The 26,017-nt window shown below is 43.2% G+C and overlaps 1 protein-coding gene across 6 annotated transcripts in view; it reads right to left on the bottom strand.

The window, feature by feature from the left end:
- LOC127010115 (chordin-like protein 2) overlaps window positions 1-26,017 on the bottom strand; it is a 93,977-nt gene that overhangs the window by 30,115 nt on the left and 37,845 nt on the right. For all 6 annotated transcript variants that reach the window (XR_007762925.1, XR_007762933.1, XR_007762934.1 and 3 more), the window contains exons 2-3: window positions 8,355-8,458; window positions 2,772-2,868 (exon numbers count right to left, since the gene is read on the bottom strand). Coding sequence is in view for 1 of the 6 variants with exons in the window: in XM_050883960.1 (XP_050739917.1) it covers window positions 2,772-2,868; window positions 8,355-8,458 (201 nt within the window). In the remaining 5 variants the exon portion in view is untranslated. The remainder of the gene's footprint in view (window positions 1-2,771; window positions 2,869-8,354; window positions 8,459-26,017) is intronic.

Raw genomic sequence — 26,017 nt, forward strand, 5'->3', positions numbered from 1 at the left:
CAACAATTTTAGCACTAACTTTGATTTTCTCACGTTACTTGTGTAGGTACGAGAGTTTGAGGCATAAAAATGATAGATACGATATGCGGTTAATACGATAAATTGGCAACGCTGCTCCCAAGGTTCCTCTCCCTGGACCTGGTCGCGGGGTTGACTTCTTGTTTTCCTTTTTGCTCGATGTTGCCCGTTGCCCTAAAATGTTATTATTCCTTCATGGTCTGCAGCGACCGCCCTCTCGTGCTGTACTTTATAACGACTATTACTGCCCCAAAGTGCTTGACGGTGCACTTAATATGGCTGAACGACACGGTACGTTTATTTTTGGGTCATTGAACACTTCGGCGAATGGCTTTTTTAATGGCTTCGAAATCTCTCTAGGCGACGACGATCTTTCCATTCCACTTTGGTGTTATCCGTAAACTCCCAGACAGGATATTGCAGTCCAGTCTCTTATTAGTTTATGTATTGGTAAAGTGGGGGGCATACACTTTAGCTGCGCGTCTGTAAAGCGGTAGAATAGCGTAGTCCAACCTCTGAATCCTGTATATATTGAGTGGTGGTTATTTATCCCAGTAGCGACCTGTGTTGTGCGCCGCTGGTCAGTCGAGGGTTCTTTCTCCTCCATTAAGTGCCTCCCTGACCCACGCCACAACCCAGCCCCCATTTTAGCCGCCTATAGGGTTTTAAAATAATATTCGCGTGGTACTTCATCAACAGCCTCAGAATCAAAATAGCAGCCACGCGTTGTTTGTGTATGGGTGCAGTAGACGAGGAGAAGCAGGAGCAGGATAGTGAATTTGTATGTAAAACGAAATCTTGGCAAAATAGCTGGTGTGTGTGTGTGTGTGTGTGTGTGTGTGTGTGTGTGTGTGTGTGTGTGTGTGTGTGTGTGTGTGTGTGTGTGTGTGTGCTTCGTTTGGCCTACAGCGCCGGCAGACTTTCCTGTTTGGGCTTATTGGTAGGCCGCTTCCCGTCAGTGGCACAGAAAAGTTATTTTTTTATAGTGGCACCATTCTTGCTTGGCTCATGCTGCCCTCCGGAACTCCACATGAACCTCTTTGAAATTTCACAAGAGTTGGGTTCATCGAGACAGCACATGGGTAGCCTTATTCCACTCTGCGGTAATTGAAAACTGCCAGCGTGTAGCGGCTGGCGGGACTTGAACCCTGGCACTCCGGGACACCGCGCCGGCACGCCCTAACTCTTGTGTGGCCGTTAGCGTAGATACGAGAGAGAGAGAGAGAGAGAGAGAGAGAGAGAGAGAGAGAGAGAGAGAGAGAGAGAGAGAGAGCGGCTATAGTACCCTCAATGGCTTTAAGATAAGATATTTGTAGGGGTTATGGGCTGAATCTGGCTGCCGTCCTACCCACCACCACCACCACCTCCACTACTACCACCTCCACTACCACCACTACCACCACCACCATCACTACCACCTCCACTACTACCACCACCACCACCACATGTTCTAAAGAATTAATTGTTGTGTTTTGCAATTCTAAGATGGTTGTCTTTTTCGCTGTCTCTCTTTCTATCTGTCTTTCCATTTCTTTATATTTCTCTCTCGCTCATTTTTTATCATCTCCCATTTTCCTCTCTCATCTCCCTGCTTCCTCCTCCTCCTCCTCCTTGTCTTTTCTCTGTTCTTCTTTCTCTTCTCCTTAACTATCATTCTCTCTCTCTCTCTCTCTCTCTCTCTTTATCTATCTATCCTTCTATCCATTTTCATCTTTATCTTTTTTCCTTCCTCCTCATGTGTCTGCCTCCTCTTCCTTCTCTCCGTTCTTCCTTCCCTTCTCCTTAACCATCAACCATTTCTCTCTCTCTTTCTCTGACACGCATTATTAATCTTCCTGGCTAAAGACATCGCAAACCGTTCAATTTTTGCTCTCTCTGTAAACGGCAAGGAGAAGAATGGTGTAATAATGTATGTAACGCGGCACCAAAACTTTTAGCAGACTCGCACACTCCGCTTTTTCGAGGCCGCGTTCACGTCACGGCCTTAAGAAGAATTGTTGTACTTGCCAGGCTCGGGTGTCACGACTCATCCCTCTCATGTCAAGGCTTGTATAAAGAGGCTGGGAAGAACGCTGATAGATGGAGCGGTGGTGATTTAAGTGGTGGTGGTGGTATAAGTAGTAGTAGTAAGGGCGGTGGTGGGAGTAATAGAAGTAGTAGTAGTAGTAGTAGAAGTAGTAGTAGTAGTAGTAGTAGTAGTAGTAGTACTAGTAGTAATAGTAGTATTAGTTGCTGCTGCTGCTGTTGTTGTTGTTCTTGTAATTCCTGATAATTATTTTCTGTGCCTACTGTATAAATATTAAAGAAAAAACGATTTTCTTTATATCTGAAACTTTTTAAACTTTGCGTTACGACAAGCTTTGAAAACAGTATCCCTAATTGGATTTTATATCTTTTCTTGTGTTTAAAACAATATATAATTTGTCCGTGGAAGACTGATTTCAGTGTATCTTATTTTCATGAAATTTAACATCGTAGAGTATTTTATTTTATATATATATATATATATATATATATATATATATATATATATATATATATATATATAGAGAGAGAGAGAGAGAGAGAGAGAGAGAGAGAGAGAGAGAGAGAGAGAGAGAGAGAGAGAGAGAGAGAGAGAGAGAGGAACAGACAGGTGTAGCCTACAGACAGCTAGAGAGACAGATTCAGGTAGACAGACAACCACTGTGTTGATAGACTCACACGAGCACACAGACAGAACATTTCAAGAGACAGGAGCGTACACGCGTTACCTGAGCAAATGGAACAGCACTCCCCTTCGTCAGCCCCGCCCGTGCAGCCCTCGGGACACGGCTCACTCGTGCAGTTGTAGTGGTAGCCCTCGCCCTCCTGAGAGAGAGACAGAGGGGGGAGGGGGAGAGAGAGAGAGTGGGGGAGAGAGGGAGAGAGGGAGAAAGTGTATTAGTAAAAAAATTCCAGACAGTCATTCGCCGCCCGATCGCTCGCACGCTTCCCCTTTGCCTCACCTTCCCTCTTATCTTAATGTTAATACAAGGCAACACTCCAGCGGCCAAACACACCGAAATGAAAGGCACTTGATCGAGCCCGGAAGAACGCGAACCCATAAACAACTTGACGTATACAGACCCAACGTGCACCGAGAGGGGACGAACGTATTACAGCAGGCAGCCAGGAAGGATTAGCTTTTTCATTTTCCTCCTTTATTTGCACTTCGTTTTAAATACCACCTGTTCGTGGGGGAGGAGGAGGAGAAGCAGAAGGGAACAAATGTGTTACAGCAGGCAGGCAGGATTATTTTTTTCATTTTCCTCCTTTATTTGCACTTCGTTATAAATACCACCTGTTCGTGCGGGAGGGGGGGAGGAAGAGGAAGCCAACCAATTTGTTTGCGGTTTTAACTGCCTCTGAACAGTGCTGACCGGGCTTTAAATCGCTTGATATAGTGATTCCAAGATCCTTTTCTTTACTTACTGCAGAAAGTTGTTGACCATTCATTACGTACTGAACGCGATTGTTTTTGTTTCCGATGTGTAACACTTTACATTTGTCAACGTTAAATATCATTTGCCACTGATTGGCTCAACGTGCAAGTCAATCTAAATCTGATTGTAATGCTTCTCCGTCAAGTGTCGTAGTTACCTTACTAGCGATTTTCGTGTCATCAGAAAATTTTAATACTTTGCAAGTGAACCCATCATCGAAGAAAGGGAAGGAGGAAGAGGAGGAGGAGAAGGAGGAGGAGGAGGAGGAGAGAACGAATGTATTAGAGCAAGCACGCAGGATTAGTTTTTTTCATTTTCCTTCTCTTTTCTCACTTCGTTTTAAATACCACCTGTTCACAATTGAGGAGAAGGAGGTGGAGAGGAAAGGAAGGGCGGTGCGGTGTCAAGGGTTAAGTACAGCGCCCGGAGAAGACAAACGGCCTGGTTTTGATGCTTGGTTGGGGCGGTGTTTAGCGGTGGAAGAGGGTGAGAAGCGCTGTAAACATGATGATGGACAAGATCTGATGGCCGCCTGCGTCCCGGCTTATGTCTCGAGAAGGAGCGGAAAGTAGAAGGCGGGGCGGTGCCGTGAGGGACGCAGAGTGCATGCAAACACGGGCGACTGAGTGAGTGTGTGTGTGTGTGGATGAGAGAGAGAGAGAGAGAGAGAGAGAGAGAGAGAGAGAGAGAGAGAGAGAGAGAGAGAGAGTTTGTATTTGACTGAGAGATAGAAAAACAGACAGACGTAATAACAGAAACACGCATACATTTATAAAGAAACCCACAGACAGACAGACAGACAGACACAAACAGACACAAACATACATAAATAAACACACAGACACATATCCCAATAGACAGAGATAGACAGACAGACAGACAGACAGACAGACACAGACAGACAAACATAGTAACAGTAGACATATAGGAATAAAGTCCATTCTAACCCCCCAAACTTAATGTAGCTAACACTCTCTCTCTCTCTCTCTCTCTCTCTCTCTCTCTCTCTCTCTTCTTTTCCTGCTGATACTGATAATCCTCCTCCTCCTCCTCCTCCTCCTCCTCCTCCTCCTCCTCCTCCTCCTCCTCCTCCTCCTCCTCCTCCTCCTCTAAATCTTCGCACGGTCCCTTCGCAGCATTAAATAGTCCCCCCTGCAAATAAAAGGGACCAGAGAGAGAGAGAGAGAGAGAGAGAGAGAGAGAGAGAGAGAGAGAGAGAGAGAGAGAGAGAGAGAGAGAGAGAGACTGGAGGAGATGGTCAGAGAAAGAAAGAAGAGAAGGAAGAAAGGCAGAGAAACACATGCAGACTAAGAAACAATGAAAACAAACAAACAAACAAACAAATATGAAGATAGACAGGATGAGCACTGAGAGAGATTCATGTAGACAGACGGACGGAAACAGATATACAGACATACATACATGCCGACAGACAGGCCTACATACATACAGACAGACAGACAAACAAATATACACTGGGAAAAATAGATAGACAAACATTTAGGTCCACACATACACATACATTCATAGACAGACAGACAGACAGACAGAAAACAGACAGGGTTAAACAGATAAAAATGAACAGACACAGACATATTAAAGAACAGATACAGTCCACACATACAATTACCCATAGATGGCAAAACGAAGAATTCTAACACACACACACACACACACACACACACACACACACACACACACACACACACACACACATACACCCACGCCCTCATAACTAACCCCCTTCCCCCTTCTCCCTTTCCCTTCTCCCCTTCGCTGCACTCTTTAAAACCAGAAACGCCTCCTCCTCTTGTGCATAAGTTAACAGTTGTCGCCAAACTTTCTTTTCCCGTCGTATGGATATTAATTCCATGTTTATTTTAATTCCAACGCATTAATACCGCCCACCCACTCTCGTTATATTATGTTATATATATGGCGAATTTTTTTTATAGTGGCACCCGTGAAGTACGACTCTTGCTTGGCCTGTGCTGCCCCCCGGTGCTCCTCACATCAACTATTTCTAAAGGTCATAGACGGGATCAATCGGGTTGTCATGAGTGTTTTTTAAGGTTCGTGGCAGAGAAGAAGGATCAAAGTACCACCAGGGTCATAAAACTACCCCTGGAAAGGCCTACAGCTCCTACGAAAGCCATGTCAAATATGTGAACTTGGGCAACGAAATGTTTTAGAATACGACCCTAAGTCTCCTAAGTTAGGGCAGCATGTGGGTAATCTTCCGCCACTCGGTGATGGTCAAAATTGTCAGCGTGGATTGGTGAAACTCGAACCCACGTACCCGGGGCTACCGCACGTTAACCACTCAGCCACCGCCTCCTCTGTTATTATTATTATTATTATTATTATTATTATTATTATTATTATTATTATTATTATTATTGTTGTTATTATTGTTATTGTTGTTATTATTATTTTATTATTAATACTTTTATCGTTATTATCAGTACCATTGCCACTTCTCTCTCTCTCTCTCTCTCTCTCTCTCTCTCTCTCTCTCTCTCTCTCTCTCTCTCTCTTCGCTAATCAGTCTAAATACCGAAACAGCAACAAGACGATCAGGGGGGGGGGGGGGAGAAGGGGGGAGAGGGGGGGAGGGGGGGGGAAGGCGCTAAAAGGGGGAGGGGACCAAGCACTGGTCCGTCCAATCAGAGGCGGCCCACTCACGATCCTCGGCCTGTGATTGGCTGGTGCTTGGAAGGGAGTTGTGGCGGGAATAGTCAATCGTAACACAGTGTTTGCGTTGAAGCCACACCCACGACGCGTCCCCAGGCAAAGAAAGAAAAGGAAAAAAAAGAAAAGGAAAGAAAGCAAGAAAGGAAAAGAAAGAACGAGGTTTTGTTTATAGAAGGAATGAGGGAAGAGAATGGAATGAATGAGAAAAATAGAAATAAAACCGGTTAGTGTTTACAAAAGGAAGGAAGGAAGGAAGGAACAAGGAAAGGCGGGAATGATATGGAAAAAAAAAACATACGGATGAATGATGGAAGAAAGGGAAGAAGGAATAACTAAAGGAAGGAAGTAATGATTAAAGGCAGTTAGGAAAGAACGAGGTAAGGGAAGGAAGGAAAAGGAAGGCAACGAAGAGAGAAATAAATGAAAGACGAAGAGAAAGAATGGAAAGGAAGAAGTAAAGAAAAAAGTGTAAAAATGATTGAAAAAGAGAGGAAGTAAAGAAAAGAAATAAAAGAGGGGAAATAATGAAAAAAAGAAGAGGTAGAGAATTAATGAAAGAAAGATGGAAATTATATATGAAAGAAAGAAGGAAAGGAAGAAGTAAAGAAAAAAATGATGTAAAAATGATTGGAAAAAAGAGGAGGTAAAGAAAATATATAAAAAGTGGAAATAATGAAAAAAAGAAGAGAAAAAGAATTAATGAAAGAAAGATGGAAATTATAAATGGAAGAAAAAAGAAAGAAGAAAGAATGAAAGGAGAAGGAAGCGAAGAAGACACGAAAGAATGAAAGAAGAAAGAAAGAAAAAAAACGCAGCAGATGAAGGAAAAAAATGGGAGGGAGGAATCAAGAAATGAAGGCGAAAAGGAAGAAAGGAAAACAGAGAAGAAAAGAGGTGAAAGGGAGTGAAGGAGGAAAGGAAGGAAAAAAGCAGAATCGAAGACAACAGCGATTTCCTTCCTTCCTTCCTTCCTTCCTTCCTTCCTTCTACTTCGTTTCTATTAACTTCGTAAAAATATGAACGTGAGTAGACTGAGAAGGGGGAGGAGGAGGAGGAGGAGGAAGAGGAGAACGAAGAGGAAGAGGAAGAGAAGGAGGAGGAGGAGGACGAAGAGGAGGACGAGGTGATAGCGATTATGATGACCATGTTAGAGGAGTTTTTGAAAGAGGAGGAGGAGGGGGAGGTGGAGGAGGAGGAGGTGGAGGAGGAGGTAATTTTAAAGGAAGGAATGGAGGTTCACAGGAAATATGGCTAAAAATATGAATAGAAAAGGCGAATGAAAGTGAAGAAGCTGATTGAGGTAATGACGAGAGAGAGAGAGAGAGAGAGAGAGAGAGAGAGAGAGAGAGAGAGAGAGAGAGAGAGAAATACACAGTAACAAACAAACAAATAAGGAAAGCCGAGATAAAATACCACAGGAAGGAAAGGAAAGGAAAAGTGAAAAAAAAGAGAATCGAAGAAAGGAAAGAGGAAAGAGGAAGAGGAAGCGGAGGAAAGAAGTAAGGAAGGAGATGAAGGAGAGAAGGAAGAACAAAAGGAAGGAAATCTGGCTACTAACAGGAAGGAGAAAAAGAGAAAGAGGAAGGAAGGAGATAATCTGAACCTTCTCCCCTCCATCCCTCCCTCCTCCCTCTTCCTCCTCCTCCTCCTTCCTCTTCCCTCCTCCTTCTCCTCCTTTCCCTCCCTCGTTCTCTCCATATAAAAAGGAAATAAAAAAAAGACCCAGCCACAAATACTCTTAAAACTTTAAAGATTTGTGCAAAGAAGAGGAGGAGGAGGAGGAGGAGGAGGAGGAGGAGGAGGAGGAGGAGGAGGAGGAGGAGGAGGAAGGGAATGTGTATGGGACGGGACAGGGAGGAAAGGAAAAGAAGTGCAAAATGGGTGAAAAGGAAGAAAAAAAAAAGAAAGAAAAAATGAAGAAACGGAGGAAGGATAAGATTGAAAGTAGTAGTAGTAGTAGTAGTAGTAGTAGTAGTAGTAGTAGTAATAGTAGTGGTAGTAGTAGTAGTAGTAGTAGTAGGAGGAGGAGGAGGAGCTATAAGAAGAAACGAAAATTAAAGCAATATGAGAGAGAGATCGAGAGAGACCAACAGAAACAGACAGACAAACAGATAGACAAACAGACAGAGACACCCAGACAGGCAGACGGACATACAAACAGACAAACAGACAGCTCACCTTGAGACATCGGCAGGTGACACAGTAATTGCCCTCTGAGTTTTGGAGCCGCGGATGCCACACCTCCCCTCGCTCGTACTCGGCCGCCGTGCACACTGCGCTGCCTGGGGGGGGGGAGAGAGAGAGAGAGAGAGAGAGAGAGAGAGAGAACATGGTGGTTAGTACGTTAAAATATTTCTTACATAATTTTCTCATGCCATCACATATAAATAAAACCGGATGTATGTGTGTTTATATGTATGTATGTATGTATATATGTATGTATTTAGCGGGGCGATGTACTTTACTGTGGCAGGAGTTTCATTTCTCCGAGCAAGTCATTCGTCACTGGAACAACCTCCCCGCAGAAGTAGTAAGTGCGTCAAACATCAACTCCTTTAAAAATCGAATCAACCGCTACTTCTGCTGCGTCGGGAGTCGATTGAACGTACCGCCCGGAGCGCGTTGATCTGCTCTGACAGGCAATGAAGTGACAGACGAGCAGGTTAAGGGTCGTATCAGGAGATATTTCGCCGCCCATGAACACATATTTGACAAGGCTTTCGTAGGAGTTGTGGGCATTTCCAGGGGTAGTTTTATGACCCTGGTGGTAGTCTGACCCTTCTTCTGTACCATGAACCTAAAGAAACACTCATTAGAACCCGACTGATCCCCTCTTTGACCTTTAGAAATAGCTGATGTGAGATGGCAAAGTGTCTTGAAAATTCCAGGCTAAATCACTAGAGCGGGCAACCTCGTAAAGAACCAATACGCTTTCTGTTGCCTGTTTTTCCATGTTTTCTGATTATTTTTTTTCCCTTCATTCTTTCCGTTTGTCCTTTCCTTCTGCTTTCTTATCCTCCTCCTGTCCCTCCAATACGACTTCTGATTCCTTTTTTTTCCCTGTTTCCTGATTATTTTTTTTCCTTCATTCCTTCCGTTTGTCCTTTCCTTTCTGTTTTTTTTTATCTTCCTGTTTCCCTTTTTCTTACTACCTCCTTTCATTTTTCTTTTCCTACCATATTTCCTTTTTTTTCTCCTCTTTTTCCCACCCATCCTCTCCCTTTTCCCTTCCTCCTGTTCCCCTTTTTCTCACTGCCTCCTTTCTTTTTTCTTTTCCTTCCATATTTCCTTTTTTTCCTCTTCTTTCTCCCACCCATCCTCTTTTTCCTTCCTTTCTTCCCCCTCTTCCCGTCCTTCTGTCTTTCTCCACCCATTCATTTTCGTCCTCTTCCTAAAATTGTTTGTTCACAGCTAACATAAGACTCCTCCTCCTCCTCCTCCTCCTCCTCCTCCTCTTGTTTTCTTCCTTTTTTCTTGGTTTCCTTCTTACGTTACCTTAATGGACGGGTTCCCTCATCCAAACACACACACACACACACACACACACACACACACACACACACACACACACACACACACACGATTAGGAAGAGTGTGTTTTGCTCGTTGTCCTTCGTCTAGTAATACTCTGTTTAAGGAGGAGGAGGAGGAGGAGGAGGAAAAATGAGGAGGAGAAGAAAGTTTGAGACATACTTTTTTCATGAGCTAGTTTGTTTTGAGCTTGGAAGGAGGAGGAGGAGAAGGAGGAGGAGGAGGAGGAGGAGGAGGAAAAGGAGGAGGAGGATGAGGAGGAGGAAAACGGGAAGGAGATGGAAGTGAAGTAATGCAAAACTGAGTAGACGAAGAAGGGGATGAAGAAGGAGGAAATAGTGGAAACAAAGAAGACGAGGAAGAAATAAAGAAGAAAACAGAAAAATAAGAAGAATAAGAAGAAAAATAACACCAAGAAAACAAAAACATGAAGACAAGAAAACTAAATCAGAATAAAAAAAAAAGATTAAAAAAAACAGACACTTGAGGAAAGAAAATCAAGTGGCGGAGAAAGTTAAGAAGAGGAAGAGGAAGAGGAAGAAGAAGAAAAGTTAATACGAAGAAAAGAGGAGGATGTGTTACTCTTCTTTTTTATAACTCTTCCTCTTCTTCCTCTTCCTCTTCCTCTTCCTCCTCTTCTTACTTTGTTTTTCTTTACGGGTACTGTTCTCCTCCTCTTTGGTTATTGTTCCTCCTCCTCCTCCTCCTCCTCCTCCTCTTCTTCTTCCTCCTCCTCCTCCTCCTCCTCCTCCTCCTCCTCCTCTTCCTCCTCCTGACACCACGTTATAAATCTCAGCTGTTTTCTCTCCATCAAGTTAAAAGCACTCCATCTACCTATCTGTCTATCTATCTATCTATCTATCTATCTGTCTGTCTGTCCGTCTATCTATTTGTCAGTTGGTTCGTGTGTCTAGGTTTGTATATGTGTGTGTCAGTCGAGCAATAATGTATCTACTTTGTCTCTCTCTCTCTCTCTCTCTCTCTCTCTCTCTCTCTCTCTCTCTCTCTCTCTCTCTCTCTCTCCCGGCCATCTGCTAACAGGGAAAGATGAATTGGAATCTACTGACGTCATCATAATTCCCCAGAAGCATTGTAATCCGGGAGGAGGAGGAGGAGGAGGAGGAGGAGGAGGAGGAGGAGGAGGAGGGGGGGGGGAGGGCCGGGAGGGGCTGTGAGGTTAAGGAACTCATGAAGGATTATGACGTTTCGTTTTTATCTTCCCTTCCATTCCTCTTCTCTCTCTCTCTCTCTCTCTCTCTCTCTCTCTCTCTCTCTCTCTCTCTCTCTCTCTCTCTCTGTGTGTGTGTGTGTGTGTGTGTGTGCGTAAGAACACTAGCATGAACTTGTGTATGGTCGAAGCAGGTACTCCTCCATTGCAAAGTATTATTGAGAGAAAAAAAAAGAAAATTCATTAAAACAAAGCGGGAACGAGTCGATATGAGCGAACCTTTCCATTGAGTGTATCAGCTGTGTGGAGAAGCAAACACTCTAGGTTTTCGCTTCCTTGAAAGATTATCTATGGAGGACGAAAATACGAACCCAGTGGAGAAAGTTGCTGATTACGTTCGGATCAAAGCAGCGAGTACATCCATACTGAACAAATACGTTACGAAGGTGTTCATACCAGACTTTAAGCGAGAGTCATTCACGATGCTGCGGGTGATGTCTCACAGCCTTCGCGTGGAGGTTGGGAGGTGGCCCAAGCCGCACGCCGCGTGAGGAACGTGTTTGTCAGTGCAACAAAATAGTGTGCAGACTGAAAAGCATGTACTAATCGAATGTTTATTATCGGAACCTTGTCGTGATAGATACCCAATGCTTAAATTTGATAGTATTATAGAGCTTCTTAATGAAAATGAATATGTTTCAGAATTGTGCAATTATGTACATGAGGTAGTTAAGATATATGAATAGATTTTCTGATTACAATAATAACGTTGTGCCTTCTACGTATTTTTTTTTATATGTATTCAATCTGGACAAAAAATAGATACATAATTACTTTTCCTTTGCATTTGTAATATGTATTTTTGTCAATAAACTACTACTACTACTGTGTGTGTGTGTGTGTGTGTGTGTGTGTGTGTGTGTGTGTGTGTGTGTGTGTGTGTGTGTGTGTGTCCTTCAAGAAATTTACGTTAATTTTGTTTTGAAAATCGTGTGAATGAAATTACTCCTAATGGTGATCATGCCTCCTCCTCCTCCTCCTCCTCCTCCTCCTCCTCTTCTCTTTTTTTTTCCCTTCTCCATCTTTTTCCTGCCTCATATTTTCTTTTCTTCGCTTTTTCATCTTCTAGTTCTTGTTTTACTTTTTATATACCATTTTGATTATTATTATTATTATTATTATTATTATTATTATTATTATTATTATTATTATTATTATTATTATTATTATTATTATTATTATTATTATTATTAGTAGTAGTAATGTTAGTGGTGATAATAATAGTAGTCGTGGTGGTGGTCGTGGTTTCATCGTAATTTTTTTCTATAAGTATGTGTAAGTATTTTCCGCGGTTCGCTCTTTAATAATTTTGATTTTAAGTGCCGGTGTTGGTTGTCTGGTTCGTCTTATCTCTCATCTCTTTGTTTTCCTGTATTTCTTTCACTTTTTCTTATCTTCTATTTTGGTAGTTTCCTTTTTCGTGTTACCATTCGTCTTTTTCTGTTAAGTTTGCGCAATGTTCTTCTTAACCAGTTTTCTTTTTCAGTCATATTAATTTCTTCTTTCCAGTCTTCCATTTCCCATTTCCTCTCTTCTCTTTTCTCTTTTCCTCCTGTATTTTCATGCGTGTCACGAGGGTAATATTTTTTTGTGTTTGTCCCTTCGTTTCACCCAATTTCCTCTTTTCCACATTTGTCTTTACTTCTTCGTCTGTTTGTTTGTTGGTTCAGGAAGATGGAGGGAGAAGGAAGGGACGGAGGGGTGGAAGGAAGGGATTGAGGGAGGGAGAGGGAGGGAGGAGAGAAAAGTAGGAGGGAAGGGGAGAGATCGGGAGAGAGATAAGGGTGGAGGGAGGGAGACGTGGAGAAGAGAAATGAAGAGATGGAGGGAAGGATGGAGGAGAAAGAGAGAGGGAAGGAGGGAGGGAGGAAAGGAGATTGGAGAGATGGAGGAAAGAAAAGCGGAAGCAATAATGTTGAGATAGAGGAGAGGAAAGCTAATGAGAGAGAGAGAGAGAGAGAGAGAGAGAGAGAGAGAGAGAGAGAGAGAGAGAGGTAAATTTATCCACTTCTGAATCACATCTTCCTTACAACCTCACACGAGATACTTAAAGAGGAGGAGGAGGAGGAGGAGGAGGAGGAGGAGGAGGAGGAGGAGGAGGGATGCATTAGAAAAGTAGGAGGGAAAGAGAGCAAAGGAGAGAAGAAGGGGAGATAAGGGAGGGAAGGGAATGGGAGGGAGGGAAGGGGAGGAAAGAGAGAGAGAGAGAGAGATGCTGTTGGTGAGATGAAAGGGTCAATGTCCTTTTCCGTGCGTGTGTGTGTGTGTGTGTGTGTGTGTGTGTGTGTGTGTGTGTGTGTGTGTGTGTTTGTTTTAACCCTCCCTCGTCTCCTCCTCCCTTCCCTTCCATTCCTTCCCTTCCTTTCCCTTCCTTTCCTCCCTTTCCCTTCCTTTCCTCACTCGGTCGAAATTCTTATTGGCTTTTACTGTTTAATTTGTCCTTTTTTTTTTGGGGGGGGGGGTTGTCTGGTTTTGTTTGAAGTATTTTACGAATAGTTTGTTGATTTTTTTTTTCATTTCATCTTCCTCTATCATCTTTTATTTTCATGCTCTTTTTCTCTCCTTACTTTTCCTCTTCATATTTTTTTCTCCTTTTCTTCTCGCTTTTCTATATATACCTTCTACTTTTTTTTATTATTGACCTTTCCTTTTTCTCTCTACATCTTTTTTTTTTACTTTTCTTGCTCCTGTTCCTTCTTAACATTTTTTTTGTCATTTTCCTCGTCGTCTTCTTTTCTTCTTTTTTTTTTACTTCTTTTTTGGTATTATTGTTGTTGTTGTTGTTGTTGTTGTTGTTGTTGTTGTTGTTGTTGTTGTTGTTGTTGTTGTATTTGTTGTTGTTGTTGTTGTTGTTGTTGTTGTTGTTGTTGTTGTTGTTGTTGTTGTATTTGTTGTTGTTGTATTTGTTGTTGTTGTTGTTGTTGTTGTTGTTGTTGTTGTTGTTGTTGTTGTTGTTGTTGTTTCCGCGCCGTGGTAATGGTTCTCTTGATCTTAACTTCTCGACTCGATTACTGATGATGATGGATTGCTCGCCTTATCCTCCTCCTCCTCCTCCTCCTCCTCCTCCTCCTCGAACTAACACAGCATTACGTTCCCATTCTTTCCTCTCCCTTCCTTTTATTCTCCATCTCTCCCCCAATTCTCTCCCTCCCTCCCTCTCTCCCTCCCTTCCTCTCCCTCCCTCCTTCCCTCCCTTCTTGGCATTTAATCCTCCCGTATCTTCCCCTTCGTGGCCTCTTTTAGCGCTTTCCTCCCTTTTCACTTTCCCTCTCCCTTTATCTCCCTTTATCCTCCCTACCTCCCCCTCCCCCCCCTCTCTCTCGTCCTCTTCCTCTCCCTCACTCTTCGGTTCTTCTAATTTTCCTTCTCTCTTTCTCGTCCTATTGAAGTTTGAATTTCATTATTATTATTATTATTATTATTATTATTATTATTATTATTATTATTATTATTATTATTATTATTATTATTATTATTATTATTATTATTATTATTATTATTATTATTATTATTATTATTGATGTTTTTGTCGTTATTTGTTACTCCTTTCTCATTTTGACAACTATTCCATTTTTTTCTTTCTTTCCTTTTGTTTCAACACTCATCCCTTCTAAGAACGTAATGGATAAAGGGGGCGGAGGGGAAAGTAGGAGAAGGAGGAGGAGAAGGAGGAGGAGGAGGAGGAGGATATTAAGTCGTAGTAGAGGCTAAGCCAATAGTTTTAGAGGAGGAGGAGGAGGAGGAGGAGAGGGACGGGAAGGAGGAGGAGGAGGAGGTTACATTGTCTACGAACTGTAATTCGTTGTCTACCAAACAGTGAATTCAATAGGTCTCTCTCTCTCTCTCTCTCTCTCTCTCTCTCTCTCTCTCTCTCTCTCTCTCTCTCATCTTCATCCTTTCCTCTCCTTATACTTCTTTTCCTTCCTCATATTCTTCCTTAAATCCTTCTTTCCTGTCTCCCTTGTTTCTTTCCCTCCTTTATTCTTTGCCAAATTCCTCCCGCCTCGTTCTTCTTTTCTTTTTTTCTTTCCATCTTTTTTCTTTCACCTTTTCCAGTTTTTTCTTTCTTTTACATTCTTCATTCTAACACACACACACACACACACACACACACACACACACACACACACACACACACACACACACAAACACACGTATGACCCATTCAAGGCAAAGTTATGTGATAAGCCGCCCCGTGAATGTTGCAAAGTTTTCTTATTCGTCTCTGTTCCTTCGTCCGCCCTGAGACATTGCTTGGGAAGGGAAGTGAAGGGAAAAGTAGGAAAGGGAACAGAAGCATAAGAGGGGGAGAGAAAGATAGGGAAGGGAAAAGAAAAGGTAGGTAAGGAAAAAGAAATGGTTCAAGAATGCCAGAGAAAGGTTATTGAATGGAAGAGAAAGACAAAGAAGAAGAAGAAAAAGTGTAGGGAATAATAAAGAAAGGTATGGAAATGGAACAAGAAGCATAAGAGGGGGAGAGAAAGATAGGGAAGGGAAAAGAAAAGGTAGGTAAGGAAAAAGAAATGGTTCAAGAATGCCAGAGAAAGGTTATGGAATGGAAGAGAAAGATAAAGAAGAAGAAGAAAAAGTGTGGGAATAACAAAGAAAGGTAGTTAAGGAAAAAAGTGTTGAAAGTGAAAGGGAAGTGAAGGGATACGAAAATGGAATCGAAAGGAAGGTAGAGACTGAAGAAAAACAAATTAAGGGATTGGATGTGAATGAAGGAGAAAGAAAAGGAAGGGAAGATATAGAATGGACAGTGATTGAAAGTATAAAATAGAAGTGAAGAGAATGATAGGGATAGGACGATAGAAAGCAAAGGCAGGGGATGGAGGAGATAGAGCTGGGTAGGTAGGAGAGGGGAGTTTTTTTTTACAACAGAGACAGCTCAAGGGCACACAAAAAAGGAAACAATAATAAAAGCCCCCAACAGAGGATAAAAGAAGGGAAGAAAAGAAAAATAATAGTCGTTAATGGAAAGGGAAGGAAGAAGAGAAATAGAAAGTAGTTACATTGGACTGGAACGAAAGGTGATGGAAGAGATGAAAAGGGAACTGAAGGAGTGGGGATGAATTCGACTTGCTAGGAAAGGGAGAAAGGGAGAGGGAGTGAATGAGCGTGAAAGCAAGGGAGAGGGGAGGGAAGAGGAAGGAGTGGAAAATTATAATAGGAGGAAGTGATGAATGGGTTAGGAATAGAGAAGTTAAGAAGAAAGTGACGATTTTAAATACATACTTCCCTCCTTTTTTTCCTTTCTTTGTTTCTTTTTCATTCATTCCCTACTTTTCCTCACTTATGTCTTAGTTATTTTTTCATTAATTTGTTTATTCATTCATTCATTCCAACTTTTCTCTTCTCCCTTCCTTCTTTTTTTCCTTCTTGGTTTTCCCTTCGTTCTTCTTTCATTCATTCCTTACCTTCCTCTTTAATTCAATCACTCGTTCATATATGCAGTCCAACCTTTTTTCCCTTCGTACTTTCATCCACTCTTCGTCCTTCATTTCTTTCCTTTCTGTTTTTCCTTCGTGTCATCCTTCTTTCCTCCTTTTACTTATTTATTCCTCCCTTTCTTTCTATATTCATCCATTCATTTTGCTTCTGGTTCTGGTTCTTTCTCACTCTTCTTCTTCCTCTTTTTTTCTTACAGTTTTTCCCTCCTCTCACCCTTCTTTTCACTCATCTTTCCCTAATCATCTTTCTCATTATTTTTCCTATTTTTGTTTGCTTCATATTTACATTCACATTAAGGAAATACTAAAGTCAGATGGTAGTAGTAGCAGTAATAATAGTATATTATGGACCTGATGGAGTGCCTCCTATTGTCCTTAAAAACTGTGCTTCCGTGCTGACACCCTGCCTGGTCAAACTCTTTCGCCTCTGCCTGTCAACACAAAAAAACACAAAGAAAGAACAAACAACAGCAGACCTGCTGGTCCTTACGAGGCTGTTTGTGACAAGCTACACTAACTATCTAATCAAAGGTGGAAGATGAAGGACAGCAAAGGCGAAGGCTCCTCCCAGCCAAAGCTGGCAGGAAAGGTAAAAGAACCATGCAGCATGGAAAAACTGCATGGAAATTATGTAGGAAAGAGGAAAGAACTACCATTACTGCTACCACTCATCTACCTTTCCTTCCTGCTGGAAGTATGCCTTCATACAGCCTGCGCCTAAGAAGGATGACCGTTCCAATCCCTCAAACTACCATCCTATAGCTTTACTTTCTTGTCTATCTAAAGTTTTTGAATCAGTCCTTAACCGGAAGATTCAAAAGCACCTTTCCACCTCTGACCTTCTATCTGATCGCCATTATGGGTTCCGCAAGGGGCGTTCTACTGGTGATCTCCTTGCCTTCCTAACTGACTCTTGCTCATCCTCTCTTAGCCGTTTCGGTGAAACCTTTGCTATTGCGCTGGACATATCAAAAGCTTTATATAGGGTCTGGCACAAATCTTTGCTTTCCAAACTACCCACCTAAGGTTTCTATCCTTCTCTCTGTACCTTTATCTCCAGTTTCCTCTATGACCGTTCTATTTCTGCCGTCATAGACGATCACTGTTCTTCCCCATAAACCTATCAACAGTGGTGTTCAACAGGGCTCTGTCCTATCATCCACTCTCTTCCTGTTATTCATCAATGATCTTTCCAAAACGAACTGTCCTATCCATTCTTACGCCGATGACTCTACTCTGCATTACTCAACTTCTTTTAATAAAAGACCCACCCAACAGGAACTAAACGATTCCAGGCTGGAGGCAGCAGAACGCTTAGATTGGGGCAAGAAGAACCTGCTGTCCTTCAACGCCTCAAAAACACAGTTTCTCCACTTATCCACTCGACACAATCTTCCAAACAACTATCCCCTATTCTTTGACAACGCTCAGCTATCACCTTCTTCAGCACCACATCCTCGGTCTATCCTTAACTCAAAATCTCAACTGGAAACTTCATATCTCTTCTCTTACTAAATCAGCTTCCTCTTGACTGGGCGTTCTGTACCGTCTCCGCCAGTTCTTCTCCCCCGCACAGTTGCTATCCATTTACAGGGGCGTTGTCCACCCTCGTATGGAGTATGCATCTCACGTATGGGGGGGCTCCACTCACACAGCTCTCTTGGACAGAGTGGAGTCTAAGGCTCTTCTTCTCATCAGCTCTCCTCCTTTTACTGATAATCTTCTACCTCTTAAATTTCGCCGCCATGTTGCCTCTCTTTCTATCTTCCATCGATATTTTCATGCTGACTGCTCTTCTGAACTTGCTAACTGCATGCCTCCCCCCCTCCCGCGGCCTCGCCACACACGGCTTTCTACTTAAGCTCATCCCTTTATTGTCCAAATCCCTTACGCAAGAGTTAACCAGCATTTCACTCTTTCATCCCTTACGCTGATAAACTCTGGAACAATCTTCCTTCATCTGTATTTCCTCCTGCCTACGACTTGAACTCTTTCAAGAGGAGGGCATCAGGACACCTCTCCTCCCGAAATTGACCTCTTTTTCGGCCACTCCTTTAACTCTTTTTAGGAGCAGTGACTAGCTCGCTTTTTTTTCATATTTGTTTCCTTTTTTTTATGCCCTTGAACTGACTCCTTTGCTGTAAAAAAAATAGTAGTAGTAGCAGTAATAGTAGTAGTAGTAGTAGTAGTAGTAGTAGGAGGAGGAGGAGGAGGAGCGGAAGAAGGAGGAGGAGGACGTTGAGTAACACCAAGGTATACTTTCGTCTCCGTATCTTTATTTTTCATCTCGTACCCTATTTTCCCTCCTCCTCTTCCTCCTCTTCCTCCTCTTCGTAGGTTGTCCTCCATAAAGTCTTGCCCACAATAACACCCAAACTTTAAATTCAGTTTGGTGTGGTCGCGGCCGCTTGGGGGAACCAGAAGTTTTGGGGCTTTCAAGGAACGTCAGGAGGAGGAAGAGGAGAAGGAGGAGGGGTAGGAGGAGGAGGAGGAGGAGAAGGAGGCTGCCGTGGGGAAGTAAGTGCACCACGCCTTGACCCCAAAACCCTCTTCCCCCTCCTATTTCCTTCCCCTTCCCTCCCACTTCCTCCCCTTTTCACTCCCTTCTTCACCCCTCCCGCTCGTACCCAAGACACGCCCGAACCCACGCCCTACTCTTTCCTCCTCCTCCTCCCCCTCCGCTCCATTCATCCTCGGCCGCGTCTCTCCTCCGCCTAACTTCCGCCCAAAGGACACACTTGTACCGATGCAAAGTTACTCCTCTCGTAATTTCTCCAATTTACTTTCTCTCTCTCTCTCTCTCTCTCTCTCTCTCTCTCTCTCTCTCTCCTCGCTCAGTCATGCCACCTGTCGCCCGCCATACGCATCTTTCTCAGTCATTCCGTCTCGTCATGCAACTGTCCCTTCCTCTCAGTCTCTCTCTCTCTCTCTCTCTCTCTCTCTCTGACTCATGCCTCTCTGTGTCTCTTTCCCCCGCTCTCCCTCTCTCTTGCCACTGACCTCCTTTCCTCTCTTCTCAACACCCCACTAAGCATTCCAAACCCTTAATCTTTCTCCTACGTACTCCTATCTGTTTGTAGCCACACCATTTATCTTATAGAAGTCACACTAAACTTGTTTCTCCTCACCCCCCCTTCTCTCTCTCTCTCTCTCTCTCTCTCTCTCTCTCTCTCTCTCATAGCACAAAGAATAAGCAGTGAAGAGTAATACACAGTGAAACTCGTCCTCGTTCACGGTTTAATGCCACACTTTGAGATAAGAAGAGAGGGAGTTAAGAAAGGAGGGAGGAAGGACGGGAGGGGAGGTAGACAGGTTGGAGGTGCAGAGGCGTGAAGGTAAGAAGTAGTGGAGGAGAGGTGAGTTTAGCATGAGAGGTGTGAAGTGGGGCGGGTGGAAAGGTTAATCAAGCGGGTGTAAAAGTCTTGGGGATTTGCTACCCATGTTTCAGTTACTTAGTTTTTCGCACGGTTTTACTCGCTTTTCTTATCTCTGTTAATCGCTTGTTTTTCCTCCTCTTCTGCAAACTCTGATACTATTCTCTTCGTTTTCTTTCCTTATTTAATTCTCTTATTCTTCCTTCCACCCCGTTCTCTCCTTTCATCAAGCCACACTTTCTTAGCTTCTTTTATTTTATTTTCCTTTATCCTTGTTTTCTTCACCATTCTTCTACTTCCGTCATCATCAGTCTCTATCATTCCCTCGTTTAGTTCTTCCTCCTCCTCTTTCTCCTTCCCTTACGTACTCTACTTTTCTGTTGTTCTCTCTCCCTCTATCGGTATTTACTTCATCTCTCTTCAGTTTATTTGCGTTATTATCCACCTCTATTTCTACTGTCCCTTCCTTCGTCCCATCTCGCTGCTTTCTCCTTCTGTCTATTTCTCCTTTTCTTCTCTGCCCTTTCTCTTGTTATTTACTTTATTCTTCTCCTTTGTTCTTCCTTTCATCAAATATTTCTCTCTTCTGTTTCTCTCTCATCTCTCTCATTCACTTAGATGTACTTTGTTCCTTCTTCTCTTTTCTCTGTTCTCCCTTTTCTTATTTCCTTTCCCCCTCTCTCTCTCTCTCTCTCTCTCTCTCTCTCTCTCTCTCTCTCTCTCTCTCTCTCTCATCCTCCAACGCGTACTTTATTCTTTGTTCCTATTTCCTTTTCTCTCTGTTTTTTTTCGCCCTTAATTCATTCCGTTATTTTTTTGTGTCACTTTCCCTTTCTCTCTTCTCTCTCATTCATTTGTTGCCTCTCATCCAATCATACGTTTTTTCTCTCTATTATTTTCTTCTTCCTCTTTCTTCCACTCTTCGCGCTCCTCTTCGTCCTTAATTCCTTTCTTTTATTCCTCCCTTTCTTTTAGTCCTTTCTTTCCTTTTTTTTTTACTTTGTCTTCCCACGCCTCCAGTCCTCTCCATCTTCCTCTATCTCCCCTTTTATGTTGGTAGCGTTTGTGATATTAGAGAGAGAGAGAGAGAGAGAGAGAGAGAGAGAGAGACCCTCCTTTCCTCCTCCTCCTCCTCCTCCTCCTTCTCCTCCACTGCTGAAAACACCTGCCCTGCCGGACTCAAATAGGTTATAGGTGTGTTTTCTCTCTCTCTCTCTCTCTCTCTCTCTCTCTCTCTCTCTCTCTCTCTCTCTCTCTCTCTCTCTCTCTCTCTCTCTCTCTCTCTCTCTCTCTCATCACTTCCTGCTCATTCCTTCCTCATTTTCTCCCTTTTTTTCTATTTCTTCATCTTCTTTCGCTTCTCTCTCGTTCTTCTTTTTTCTTCTTTTTATCTATTTATGTTTTGATTTCTTCCTTTCATCCTTTCATCCTTTTCCCTTGATTGTTCTTTTTTTTAGTATATTAATAGGTTGTTTATTGTTGATTTTTTTTTGTGTGTGTCTGCCTTCACTTTCCGTCCTTCACTCTTCCCTTTTTTCTCTCCACTTCCCTTTTTTTTCCCTTCCGTTCTCTTCTCTTCTAATCCATTATCTTACCTTTCTCTTCATTCCCTTCCCTTCCATTTCATTCCAGACCCCTCCTTTCCTTCCCCTTCCTTCCCTTTTCCCCTTTCCACTTCTCTTTCTTTCTTTGGCCCTACCCTTCCTTCCCTTTTCTTCTTTTCTCTTTTTTTTCCTTCTTTGGCCTTCCCGTTCCTTCCCTTTCCTTCTTTTCCTTTCTCTTTCTTCTTTACTCTTATTCCCCGTTCCTTCCCTTTTCTTCTTGTCTTTTTCTTTTTCCTTCTCGTTTCTTTCCTTCCCCTTCCTTCTGATCTCCTATTTTCCCCTCCATTTCCTTGCATGCTCCATTTCCTTCTATTCCCATTCCTTTTCCTTTCTTTCTACTCTTTCATACCCTTTATTTTATTTTCCCTCTCCTTCCTTGACCTCACCTTCATTCTCTTCTTACCTATATTTTAATTAGTGACGAGCAAAGGTGAAAAAAAAAATGTTGAGCTTATGTTGGAGTGTAGAAAAAAACAACAACAACAACGTGAGGAAAAAGTGTTAAGATGTGGGCGTTAATAGTGTGTGTGTGTGTGTGTGTGTGTGTGTGTGTGTGTGTGTGTGTGTGTGTGTGTGTGTTCATGTTCGTGTTTAAGTATTTCTAAGAACGTTTGTGTGTGTGTGTGTGTGTGTGTAGATTTATGCGGTTTTACACTCTGTTCACACACACACACACACACACACACGTAAAAAGTTGTGCCGGACACGTATTTTGTGGATAAGCCGGGAGCAGGATACGGAGAGAGAGAGAGAGAGAGAGAGAGAGAGAGAGAGAGAGAGAGAGAGAGAGAGAGAGAGAGAGAGAGAGAGAGAGAGAGTTAAAGGAGGAGGAGGAGGAATATAACTAAAAGAAGAAGAGGAGGAGGGAGAATGTATGGACTCGTATGAGAGTCAAGGAGAGGTAAGGAATGTGTCGAGGAGGAGGAGGAGGAGGAGGAGGAGGAGGAGGAGGAGGAGGAGGAGGAGAAATCGGAGAAAGAATGAGAAGGAAGAGGAGGAGGAGGAGGAGGAGAAAGAAAGAGGAGGAATGGAGGAGGAGGAAGAGGAGGAAAAGAAAGAAAAAGGAGGAGGAGGATAGAAGCAGAGCCAAGAAGACGTCCTTGAGGAACTTTTCGCTTTGGGAGGTGACGCGTGTGGTGGAGGGAAGGGACGGACGTGAGTGTGTAGAGGGGGGAGGGGGTGGTGGGAGGGTCACAGAGGGGAGGGGGAGGGGGTAGAGGAGGAAGGGGGGGATGCATGTCAGGTGTGTGTTTCAGGAGGGCGAGAGAGAGGCAGGTGTTGACCGCCCCTACTTGCTGCTTCCGTGTGTGTGTGTGTGTGTGTGTGTGTGTGTGTGTGTGTGTGTGTGTGTAAAAATTCTCTCTGTCTCCCCATCCGTCTCTGTGCCTCTCTCTCTCTCTCTCTCTCTCTCTCTCTCTCTCTCTCTCTCTCTCTCTCTCTCTCTCTCTCTCTCTCTCTCTCTCTCTCTCTGTAACGTGTCATTCTATTTTTAAACCACCTTCAATAGACAGTTTACGAGGGAAGAGGATGGGAAGGAGAGAGAGAGAGAGAGAGAGAGAGAGAGAGAGAGAGAGAGGGTGGGAAGGGAGATGGAAGGAATTGATTTTTTTACTTGCTATGAAAAAAAAACACGAAACCGCGAAAGAGATATTCAGTCCAAGTAAAACCCAAATACATAGGTCATAGATTTAAGCTATCGGGTTCCTTGATGCTGCTCTCTTGAAAGTCGCAAGAGAGGAAAATACAGGCGAAGGAGACCGGTTCCAGAGTTAGTCAGCGAAAATAAGAGAGAATGTAGACACTTGTTAACTCTTGCAATAGAAAGTTGGACAGCATAAGGATGAATGAGCTTAAGTAGAATAGAGGGTTAGGATGGACGGAAGAACGACTTGGGGGAGTGAATAAGTGAAAAATGAGTGAAAGAGGGAGGAAGGAAGAAATGAAGGAAGGAAGGGAGGAAGGTCGGAAGGAAAGAAAAGAAAGAAGCATGAAAGGATGGAAGAAAGTAAGGAAGGAGGAAGAAAGAAATAAGGAAAGAAAGAAAGAAAGAAGGAAGGAAGGAAAAAATGAAGGATGGAAACAGAAAGGAATGAAAAACCGTGGATAAGAAAAAAAATAACTGAGAAACGGATTAAAAAGAAACAATAAAGTGACTGACTGAAAAAGCAAGTATGAAAGAGGCAAAGTAGATATGAATAGAAGCGAAGTAAAAATAGTGAAAAAAAGTAGTAAAAGAAGATGAAAAGACTTGACTGAACGATAGAATGCATGGAGGGAAGAAAAAAGGAGGAGGAGGAGAGGGAGGAGAAAGAGAAGGAGGAGGAGGAGGAGGACGACGACGTGAGGAGATGAGACCATATAGGATGTTACCCTCTCGCTCCTCCTCCTCCTCCTCCTCCTGATTATCCTCCCTCAAAGGTAATCAAGATCCTTCTCGCGTCCCTGAGAAGAGAGATCGTTTGCGTCTGTTTGCTGAAGTTATGGGAGGAGGAGGAGGAGGAGGAGTAGGAGGCTACCCAAAAGAAAAGTAAGAATAGAAATGAGAACGACTACACACTAACAACACTATAAATAAGAAAGAAAAGTGATGAAATAATAATAGAAAAAAAAGTGTTGCAAGAAAAATATTTGGTACGGAAAAGAAAAATATTGAGAATAGGAGCTTAGACGAAAAAAAAAAAGATAACCGTCACCTAAAGAAAAAGAGAAGGAAATGGGGATAAAGATAGATAGATAGATAGGTAGATAGGTTGATAGATAAATAGATAGAGAGGGGGAGGGAGAGAGAGAGTAGTGGATCAAGACGTACTATATTATACAAACAGACATACAGATAGACAGATAATCAGAAATTTTGCTACATGTATAGCGGAAAAAAATTGTTAGGAGAAATAAGAGAAGGAAAATACTAGGAAGGAGGAAAACAAAACCGAAGTGGAGGAGGAGGAGGAGGAGGAGGAGGTGTTGAATGAGAAATAAAATATAAGATACAAATACACACACACACACACACACACACACACACACACACACACACACACACACACACACACACACACACACACACACACATCTCTCTCTCTCTCTCTCTCTCTCTCTAATAAAATACGTTTCACACAATATATATCTTTTCCTCTCTCTTAATCTTTTTCTTGCTCTCCTACTCTTTATCCCAGTCTCCACTCCCTCCCTCCAGCAGCGCTTACCTGCCTCCCACGCCTACTACCTGCCCTTGATTGGATGCACGTGTCGCCAGGTGAGTGTGGGCGAGGAGTGTTTTTACGATACTCAAAGCGCATTACTTTCGTTCGCAGCTTAGAAGGAGGAGGAAGAGGAGGAGGAGGAGGGAAGGGGGAAGAGCAATAGGAGGAGGATAACACAGAACACGTGATCATTGCTACCTTTGAACAAGAGAAACAATAACACTAATGAGGCGTGTGTGTGTGTGTGTGTGTGTGTGTGTGTGTGTGTGTGTGTGTGTGTGTGTGTTCGTGTGTGTGTGCGTGTCTGAAAGAGGAAGAGTAGTCCATAATAATAATAATCTACAAGGGAAAAAGTAGCCTGTCAATGACCCGTCGAGTGTTGAGAAGGTCAGAGGTGGCGGTGTTCGTGGAAGGCTGGAGGGGAAAGGCGAGGGGAGGAGGGGCGGGAAGGGTGGGCGAAGGGGGGGGTAGGGGGGTGAAAGGGCGGGAAGGGGGGGCGAAGGGAGGGTAGGGGGGTGAAGGGGCGGGAAGGGGGGGGGTAGGGGGGTGAAGGGGCGGGAAGGGGGGGGGGTAGGGGGGTGAAGGGGCGGTGAGGAGTAAGTGGAAGGGAGAAATTTATGTCACTGGCTTATACATTTACACACCCACGCCGAGGGAGTTACTTACGCGCGCGCACATCGGTACATACACATTTCTCTCTCTCTCTCTCTCTCTCTCTCTCTCTCTCTCTCTCTCTCTCTCTCTCTCTCTCTCTCTCTCTCTCTCTCTGTGTGTGTGTGTGTGTGTGTGTTCGAGATGAAGTAGAAAGCAAACAAGCAAACGAGGAGGAGGAGGAGGAGGAGGAGGCAGAAGCGAACTTGATAAATTGAACCCTGAAAACAAGCAGTACAGTGTGTGACGGGTTAAAGCGAAGCAGCTCTCCGTAGCGGCCCCTCCTCCAGGCACTCCCGTCACCTGCACGACAGCCTGGAGCCTCTCTACGCAGCGACAGAGAGATTGTATTTACTGCTATCGTTAGGGCTTGAGTACCGATGCTGTTTTTGGACGAGTGGCATCTTTTGTGTAACTTCTGTAACCAGGGAGTTTGTTACAGTGGCGGATATTTTTAGTGGAGTATGCTAGGGTCGGTATACTATTGCTCCTGGTGTCGGGTTAGGTTAGGTTAGGTTAGGTTAGGTTAGATTAGGTTAGGTTAGGTTAGGTTAGGTTAGGTTGGGTTGACGCTCAGATAACCTTGAAGTGATTATTTTTTACAGTAGAGGCGGCAGCCTAAGATAAAAATTACGATTAAATGAAAAATCCGCTGGCGCTGTTCCTGTAAATAGTTGAAAGAGAAGCCGTAATAGGGTCAAAACTGGATGAAGAGATAACTTGAAACTCCCTTTTTGAAACTGTTTAAAGCCTATATTTATAAAAGTTTCAGCGCCTCAGTTCCCCTGTCTTAAAAACCT

This window comes from Eriocheir sinensis, chromosome 4 (genome assembly GCF_024679095.1).
Source record: "Eriocheir sinensis breed Jianghai 21 chromosome 4, ASM2467909v1, whole genome shotgun sequence".
Classification (NCBI taxonomy): Eukaryota; Metazoa; Arthropoda; class Malacostraca; order Decapoda; family Varunidae; genus Eriocheir; species Eriocheir sinensis.